This window comes from Ursus maritimus, unplaced genomic scaffold, assembly GCF_017311325.1.
Source record: "Ursus maritimus isolate PB19 unplaced genomic scaffold, ASM1731132v1 scaffold_24, whole genome shotgun sequence".
NCBI lineage: Eukaryota > Metazoa > Chordata > Mammalia > Carnivora > Ursidae > Ursus > Ursus maritimus.
In genome coordinates, this window is record NW_024424897.1 from 40,611,152 (window position 1) to 40,620,713 (window position 9,562).

The 9,562-nt window shown below is 52.9% G+C and overlaps 1 protein-coding gene across 1 annotated transcript in view; it reads right to left on the reverse strand.

The window, feature by feature from the left end:
* Nucleotides 1–5,893, reverse strand: part of NOS2 (nitric oxide synthase 2) — a 31,720-nt gene extending 25,827 nt beyond the window's left edge. The window contains exons 1-3 of the mRNA XM_040641031.1: nucleotides 5,755–5,893; nucleotides 4,840–4,962; nucleotides 3,218–3,366 (exon numbers count right to left, since the gene is read on the reverse strand). Coding sequence (XP_040496965.1) covers nucleotides 3,218–3,366; nucleotides 4,840–4,962; nucleotides 5,755–5,862 — 380 coding nt within the window. The 5' untranslated portion in view covers nucleotides 5,863–5,893. The remainder of the gene's footprint in view (nucleotides 1–3,217; nucleotides 3,367–4,839; nucleotides 4,963–5,754) is intronic.
* Nucleotides 5,894–9,562: the final 3,669 nt, after the last annotated feature.

Sequence of the window (9,562 nt, forward strand, 5' to 3'; positions counted from 1 at the left end):
TTTCTCCAATCATTTCATCTCAGCTTGGCAAGAATCAGCAAGGAGTGCAATCCTCAGACACTCGCAAGACCGAGACGTACCCCAAGTCAAGCCACAACCACGTCCTGCCTCCTGGCCAACATCCCATGGTCCTGAAATGAGCAGTCCCTCCCATGCCAGCTCCTGTGTACTGAGTACTCTTTCTGAGCCAGGTACTGGGCGAAGCCACTCACAGTCAGGGTCTCACTGAGTCTGTGAGGGAGGCTTTTTTGTGTCCGTTTTCTAGTCTGGGATATGAAGGCTCTGGCAGGGTACGTACCAGCCCAGGAGCGTAAGTATGACAAAGAGCAGGCAGGACTCAGCTTCAGGTGGCCTGATGCCAAGCCCCAGCTCTTCACCTTCCACCCTCCACCCTAGGGGGGATGGCAAGTGCAGAGATGTTGAGGGCCTGCCCACGCTTCTCTGAACTGGGATGGGTGCTCAGGGCCCAGCCTGCAGGGCCCCAGGGCCTACTCAGGAAGGAGCCCTCCACAGGGTGACTTGACCTCGCAGGGCCCCCTGGAGGGTGCTGTTTCTCAACCTCCGCCCTGCTCAGCCAGGACTCCCAGGGGAGATTTCTTTTTTTTTTTTTTAAGATTTTATTTATTTATTCGACAGAGATAGAGACAGCCAGCGAGAGAGGGAACACAAGCAGGGGGAGTGGGAGAGGAAGAAGCAGGCTCATAGTGGAAGAGCCTGATGTGGGGCTCGATCCCATAACGCCGGGATCACGCCCTGAGCCGAAGGCAGACGCTCAACCGCTCTGCCACACAGGCGCCCCTCAGGGGAGATTTCTAAACTGTTCCCCCTCACCACTCCCAGGCTGCAAAAATATCCTCCAGGGAGGGGTTCAGTCAGAAAGGCTTTGAAACACACACACACACACACACACACACACGCATAGAGCAACCTTGAAATTTCCAATCAACACCAAAGACAAATTGAAATGGCAACAAACAAAACTATTTCAGGAATGAAGTCCTGATTAAGGAGAGTGGACAACTCAGAACAGAATGGCCTTTCTGTGGATGAAGAGTGTCTTGACAACTCTTTCTTGATTAAAGAAAAAAGCTCAGAGACAAAACATGTGGGGCTCTATCTGCAAGGACACCCTGGGCATACGGACCTGCTGGGTGAGGTTGAGACTGCCACACTGGGGGCCCTCCCGCCCCACACAGAGCTTCCAGCAGGACTGCCCGCGCTGCGTCTGAGCCCGGAGACCGTAGCAGTCACCAGAACACGGATACCCTGAGCTCACTCCCTGGTGTTAATAGGAGACTATGTGGGGAGGATTATTTTTTACATTTTCCCCCAATTCCTTTAGAGTTTTGTATTTTACCACTGTTTTCATACAGTCTCATTTCGAAGGCATTACAGGTGCTTTGATGCCTATCAGTGCTGAAAAAGAGAGTGTAGCTTTTGGCATCGGTGAACGGATCTGAACAGAACATTCAGCAAGTTACAGTTTCCTACTGTACAATCCTTCGTTCGCTAAAGACCGAACCCGCCAGCTGTCTGCAGCTCTGGCTGCTAGTGTGACCGTGGGGATGGACTGCCGTTTGTCACTCACATCCTCCAGGACCTCTTGACGGGTTCAAGGTATAGACTTGGGACCGAGAAAGGACCTTCCCTCTGTGAGAAACAAGTGGGTCTGAACAGCCACTGGTTGCTTCCCGGGGCTAACACCCTCCCAACGCCTTCCAAACGCCAGCAGGACCTTCCAGGTCCAGCATGAACTTGGAACCTTCGAGGTCAAAGAGCTGGATGCTAGAACACAGGTTAAAAGCAGGAGCTCTAGTGCCAAACTGCTTGGGTTCAAATCCCAGCTGTGGGGCTCCCAAATGTCTGACTTGAAGCAAATTATTTCATCCGTGGGCTTCAGTTCCTATAAAGTGGCGAGTTCCTACAGTTTGTAAAATGGGGAGGATCGTAATGATTCTCCTGTCATAGAGTTGTGCTGAGCACACACTCAGCACCCACTGAATGTAGTGTTGATACAGTGGCCCAGTGAGGCCCATCAGGAGAATTCCTAGACCCTAAGGCTCATTAGTCATCAGCAGAGCTGACAGCCCAAGGACCCTGAACCTCCTAGCCACAAAGCACTCTACAGGGGTCGTGGGTACACAGCACACACGGCAGCCAACCCCCAACAGGTTACTCAACCCAGCTTTATGTGAGAGTCACCGGAGGAGCGTTTAGAGACCACAGAGCTCTGCCCCCTCCACACTTCTTGAGATCCTGATGTCCTTGGCCCAGGGTACCCCGGCATCAGCATTTTGCAAAGTCCCCAGGTGACTCTACCCACAGCCAGGGCTGAAATCGGAGGCCCTGGCAGATAAGGGCCCTTTGCATAGACTCAAAGCCCTTTCCCACTCGGACATCACAGGGTCATAGTAGAGGGGACGTATTATCACCAGGAGCCGCTCTTTCCGCCATGGGGGTGCCAGGGGCACTTCTGTGATTTACTTCGTGCAGCGAAGAGCTGCATGGCCGACACCATAAAGGCCACACTCCCCTCCTAGCCCGTAAAACAGCAAATCCATTCCCTCAGCCATTCTGTCTTACAATCCCTTTGTGTATTTTTATTTTAAAGTTATAAATGGGCTTACATTAATAATCATATATTTTATGAAACCCAGGAATACAGGACCTCACAGAGTTCAGTGCAAAGAGCACGACCTGCCCCCTCCCAGTCAGGCGGCATGGATTCTAGCTGGGACTGGGCTTCCCTCTTCACACCTGGTGGAGGAGGGTTTGACCGGGTGGTCCTGAAAGTCCTTTCTCTCTCAATCATGTCATAATAAAAGGGTGCATATCAGCTCATTGTCAAGGTTACTTGGTGCCAAGACCCTGCTCTAAGCTGGGTTCTATTCTCAGCCCATTTTTACAGATGAGGAAGCTGACCGGCAGAGCGGGTGAGCAGATGCCCCAGGGACACAGGGCTGGTTACTGGCGTCGCCAGGATTCAAAGTCCAACAGCTACACTCCTGACCCACACTTCTAACCACTACTACAATGCCTCTTTTGCTTACGATTATGAGAACCTACTCTGGGGTCTTTCCCCTTGGAAAACTGTGCTTGAGCCCTGACTCCACTGTGAATCTGGGAAGGGAAAGGGCCTGGGGTCAGAGGGAAAAGACGGCACACAGGAGAGCTTGGGGAAAGGGGGCCACAGCGATCCAGCCCAAGTGAGACTTACTCTTTGAAGGAACCATAATATTGGTTGACAAATTCAATAGCTTGAGGCAGAAGCTCGTCTGGGGGGGTAGGCTTGTCCCTGGGTCCTCTGGTCAAACTTTTGGGGTTCATGATGGCTCCCAGACAAGACTTGGACTTGCAAGCGATATCCTGGGAAGAGAGAGGCAGGGAATGAGGGAGCTGCTTGGCCCCTCAGGAAGGTGTTGACAGGGGTTCTTCTTCCGGGCCAGCTCTCCTGGCCACCTCCTTCCACTCCCACTGCTCCAGCTTCCTGCTGCCCCTCTCCACCCTTATGGCACCTCTTCCTTGGGGTCCACCAAGCTTTCTCACCACCCACATCTCCTTTCCTCTACTGGCTGACCCAAGTGGGTGTGAGCTGGGGTTATTCCCAGAACCTTGGGCTCGGTCTCTACTCTCTGGACCAACTCAGACCCAGGGCCAAGTCAACAGCTCGATCCCTGGGAATATCTCAACTACCTTCTCATTTAAAGAGGCTGATGTGGCTCCTGGGAACACACTTTCGGTATTCAGCCAAAATGAACCGAAAGGAGAGAATATAAATCCTAAAGTCAGAGAATGGCACAGAAAAAATGCTGGAAGGAAGTACACCCAAATGTTAACTGTGGTAATTTCTGGAAGGTATGGGAAATCCTGCTTTCATGGTCTTGAAATTTTCAGTTCCTTTCTACTTCACAATCAGAATGCATTCTCTAGTTAGAATAAGACACTTAGGAGAAGGAGCCTTGAAGGACACTTACTCCAACTACCTACTGGCTGTCTGAGCTCCTCTCTAATCTCCCTACCAAATAGCACTTGAATCCTTCTAGTGACAGGGAGCTCACTATCTCCTGATGTAGCTCAGCCCAGCTTTGGGCAGTTCTGTTAGAAAATTCTCTCTGGGGGCGCCCGGGTGGCACAGTGGTTAAGCGTCTGCCTTCAGCTCAGGGCGTGATCCCGGCGTTATGGGATCGAGCCCCACATCAGGCTCTTCCGCTATGAGCCTGCTTCTTCCTCTCCCACTCCCCCTGCTTGTGTTCCCTCTCTCGCTGGCTGTCTCTATCTCTGTCGAATAAATAAATAAAATCTTTAAAAAAAAATAAAGAAAATTCTCTCTGGGGGTGCCTGGGTGGCTCAGTCAGTTAAGCATCTGCCTTCAGCTCAGGTCATGATCCCAGGGTCCTGGGATCGAGCCCTGCGTGGGGCTCCGTGTCAATGGGGCATCTGTTTCTCCCTCTCCCTCTGCTGCTCCCCCTGCTTGTGCGCTCACGCGTGCTCTCTCTCTCTGTCAAATAAATATATAAAATCTTAAAGAAAAAAAAAGAAAAAAAAGAAAAAATAATTCTCCCTCTTACTATGCTGTCTCTCTAAAAGAGACGGAATTTCTTCCTGTAATCCTTTATCCCATCTCCTAGACCGTCCAGCATCCATCAGGGAACTGCCAGGGGGCTTGGCATCGTCTGTGTCCTTCTGTCATTTGTGTGGACCACAGGCCTCTGTTCCCAGCACACAGTGCCCAGCAGATAATTGCTTTGCCCGGGGGATATCCATGTGCTGTACTAAAGGCCCGAATGGCTTCTCCAGCTTGGGACAAAGGTGGTTCGCCCTGAGGCCCAGACTTCTCACCCCTTTGGCCTTATGGTGAAGTGTGTCTTGGAAGGTCATTCCACTGCCCCAGTTTTTGATCCTCACATGCCGCGGGCAGGCCGATGGGGGTGAATCCAGCTTGATCAGGGATTCTGGAGACGTCTAAGAGGGGGAAAACACCAAGGATTTACGAATGCCTCCACCTAGAGCTCCACATGTCTCCCCTGGGCCCTACTTTGGCGTGGGGTGGGGGGCCATGGGCGGAGAGCCAGGTCAGGATGTGGGTCTGTATCCCTCCTCCTTTCCCGGCAGCCTGGCCACCTGGACCAGTGCCTGCTAAGAGCTCCAGGTGCCTGGGCCACGGGCCAGGCTTCTCTCCTCACTCAAGACCCTGCCAAATGCTCCCTCAGTGGAATTGCAACAGGAGGGACTGAGGTTAGATGCAAGGGAGACTACTGTCACAGCCAGTACTGCAGAGACAGAAATGAGGACAAGGAAGACTATACCACTGCCTTCCCTGGAGTTATTTAAGAATATGGAAACCATCTTCTCTCCCACCTCCCACCCATTTCTCTGCCCACCTCTCTGGAACGCTGAGGTCCAAAGCTCTTAGGAAAGACGGAACCGGTGGGCTAGAGGCTGGGGGCTGGGACTGGGGCTCAGCTGCTGAGTCTGGGATTAGGTTGTGGTGTCCCACCCTTGGTTCCATGAATGGCCGCCTTTCATCTGTGCCTGTCGGCCCTCACCGGCAAGCCATCCAGGGGCCATAGCACCATGGGTCCACTACTCCTGCTCACCATGGATCATCCCACTCTCCCAAGGCCCTTCCTCATCCCTACGTGTGCCCCTGGGGGTCCCCACTCACTGCCCAGACCCCAGCCTCCACCAGGCTGCTCAGCCTGCATCTGCCTGGGCGAGGGAGGAAGGGGCTTCCCACACCAGTGACTCACTGACCTTTACTGTCCCTGTGAGCGACTGGGGGGACTCATTCCGGTGCTTGCCGAGGCTGTGACACTTGGGGTCATCCTGTGTCACTAGACTGTAAAAGGAAACAGCCAGCATGAGATAGAATATCTGAGGGCAGAGAGGGATCTTGGAGCCCCTCTCCCCCCACCCCCCCAACAAGCCCTCATTTGATGGATGGGGGAACTGAGTGGGAGTGAATCTCACAGCTGCCAGTCAAGGAGGATGTGTGCATGTAGTGCGGGAGCCAGCCAGGCAGACCCAATCTCCCCACCATCATCACCCTCCTCCTCCCCTTCTCTTGCCTTCCCCCCTACAAAGCGGGGAGCTAAGCCAAAGCTAACTGCCCAAATGGTGACCCACAGAAACTCTGGGAAGGTACCCCCTCCAAAGCCAAGTACAAATGTGGGATGAGACTGAGTGCCCAGAGAATGGCTCCTTCAACCCCGCCTTCCCAGGCCAGCAGCAGTGCCCACTACCCACTTGTTTGGAGGGACTTGGGCTTTTTTATGTAAAGCCCCTGATTTACCTTGGTTTATTTATTTATTCTAAATTATTTAAAAAATAAATTGCTATTATTTACAGTAAATGTTAAGCATACACCAGTAGAAAGAATGCTGTAATAAATCTCCATGGGCCCTTCCCCCCCCATTCAACCCCACCCAATTGCCAATCTTGTTTGAACTCCACTCTCTTAACATTTGCTATCATTTCAAAGCAAATCTGAAACATCATGTCATTCAGATATATCTCAGTAAGGATATCTGGAAGTCAAGGACTCTTTTAAAAAATATGTTGCTTCTATTTATTTTATTTTATTTTTAAAAGATTTTATTTATTTATTTGACAGAGAGAGAGCGAGCACAAGCAGGGGGAGCAGGGCTCGATCCCAGGACCCTGAGATCATGACCTGAGCCGAAGGCAGACGTTTAACCACCTGCGCCACTCAGGCACCCCTTAAAATGACAAAAAATTGCCTGTCCTCGGAAGACGAAAAAGCCCTAGTAGTCTGAAATCGCTTAGAAACCACTGCCTCTGGTTTGGAGATCCAGATTTGTTCTCCTGGCAAATGCTACAGAGAAGAGAAGGCGTGTGACCTCTCTAGGTCCTTTACATGTGAGCACCCCCCAACAGTCACACCCCACACATGCCTCCTCCTCATGAATCACACGACAGGGGCCCGCCAGTATCAAATCTTGTTGCATTCCGTGTTCTTCTGGCTATTTTCTGCGGTGGGCGTGCGTGTGTGCACACGTCCAAGGGGAAAGGAAGTCAGAAAGTAGTATAAAGGTCTCTTATTTTCCACTTTTTTTTTTCTTGTTAGAGAATGCAAGCACAAGCAGGGAGAGTGGCAGGCAGAGGGAGAAGCAGGCTGCCCGCCGAGCAGGGAGCCCAATGTGGGGCTCAATCCCTGGACCCTGGGATCATGACCTGAGCCACAGGCAGACGCTTAACCGACGGAGCCACCCAGGCGCCCTCTCATTTTCTACTTTATACATATTTGTAATGTGTTGGAATGTGAAGAATGAGCATGTATTACTTTAGTTATTGGAAAAAGTAATGACTATATTTACATGAACGTTATATAATTAACTACATACATCAGATAGTAGCAGTATATGATTTATAACGTTAAAGAGATAGTGTCTCTTTAAGAGAATGTACGTATCAGAAAGCAACTTCTACCCGAATGGAGTGATTCAAAAGCCGTGTAAAAGGCCTTCCATGTGACCCGCTGCCATCACCATGCTGGTCCAGACTGGGGGCCCCACCAGATAAAAGCCCAAATAGGGTCGTCTGTACAGTCAGAACAGGTAAGCCATGGCTGAGCGATCGTCCCGGGCTCCTTAAATCGGAAGATGCCTTGAGGCTGGGGTCCTCAGTGAGGCAAAGCCCCACAGCTCGTCTGGATCTTTTGCCATCACCCCCACCCCCACCTCCACCCTTCTTGTTCTTGCTTCCTTTTGCTTCCTTGTGGCCACAGGACTGGAGAATTTGAGAAGCGTACTGGTCCACCAACGTTTAGATGGAGAAATGCTGTCTTCGCACACTTCACGTAACTACTACTCCCAAATATTAAAAAGCTACCTGAAAATCCACTCCACAGAGGGTCCACAGTCCGCCTGATCCCATTGCCTGTGGCTGCACAGTTAGGTTCTATCCAGTTTCTCCACTATTATAATGCCTCAAACTGCATACATGGTCTGATGCTGTGTGTGTGTGTGTGCGTGCGTGTACCTGGGGGAGATGCCAGTAAATATTAACAGTGACTAGCAGTAAATAATGACAGCATGGGTGATCTGATTTTTCCTTTATAGGTTTCTGCATTTTCCAACTTTTACTACGACTATGCATTCCTTCATCATTAGGAATAGTTTTTTTGTTTTGTTTTTAATTTGGAAAACGAAGAAACAAAGCTAGGCACACTCCCGGTTCTCCCCAGGTGACTAATTTCTTTGGGCTAGCTGCTGGGAGACCGGGTAGCTGGAAGCCGGGTGAGCATACTAACGATCCGGATGCTTGTCGCCCAGTTACAGCGCGGTCTCTCCAGATGCTCCTGCAATCTGGCTCAACCCACAGCTCTGCTCAGCCCCGTTTGGTCCTTCACGGGAGCAGCGGACCCTTAAGAACCTGCCATCGGAAAGAGTGCTGCAGTGCGGTGCCTAGACCCAGTAACTGCCCACAAGCCTCAGAGTGACTGAGGACGGCTGAGGTCGGAGATGCAGCATGCGGCTTGTCTGGGGTAACGGGGGTCCTGGCGGCCCTTGCATTTTCCACTCCTGACCACCGCCACTGCATACACGGGGAGGGGGGCGCTCTGGGAAATGGGTCTAATTAGTAAAACAAAAACCTCTTTGCTCTCTTAATTCTGTCTGTCCTAAGCGTGCAGCAGCCCCAGGGCTGAAACATCCGGAAAGTTCCCAAATGCTAAAACATCCACAGTTCCTACTCCTGCCCGCCTAGACGCCTCTCCTGGGAGCACGCGGGGCTTCTGTGGGTCGTCTGTGGCTACCGAACTGCAACCTCTGATGCGTTCTAAACGAGGAAAACACTTGATTTAAGTAAATCCTCATCGGAATCCTACGGCGAGAACGTTCCAACCCTCACAGTTTGACGGAAAACCGAGGATCGCAGCGGGTCAGAGCCGCGCGCCCGGGTTCGAGCCGGGTGCCGGCGCGGAGCCGCCCGCCTCCCTCCCAGGGCGGACCCGGCCCGGCGGGAGTACCTGGCTCGGCGGGGGCCGCACGCGGGCTGCGGCCGCAGGATCCTGCGGAGGAGCCGGCAGAGCCGGGGCCGGGCGGCCTCGCACGCAGCCCCCAGCCCCTCGCGCATGGCCCCGGCGCGGGCGCAGCTCCCAGGGCGCCCCAGCCCGCGCCGCCCGGGCCCCTTTATCGCCGCGGGACCCCGCAGCCCCCGCCTCGGGGCGGAGCGAGCCGGGGAGCCGCCACCCCGGGCTTCACCCTGCGCCCGGCCCGGGGCCGGACGGTCGCCCCGCCCCTCCGCTTTCCGGGCCGTGTCCCCAGGCCCTCTACACCCCTCGGCGTCCGCAGGAAGGTCGGCCTTTGGGGCGCCCCTGGACTCTCTACGGACCAAGATCACGGGCTGCGCGGCCGGCCTCGGCCTTATTTATTCCTCGTGAAATAACAGCAGTTTATCATGATGATTCCCACCATATGGCGCTTTGAGTGTAGAAAGCAAACTTTCCTGTTATGACCTCCATCCCTTACTAAGTCCAGTCCAGAAGGCAGTTCTGTATTGTTTCCTCTTGATTGAGAAGGCAGCGGGGGGGGGGGGGGGG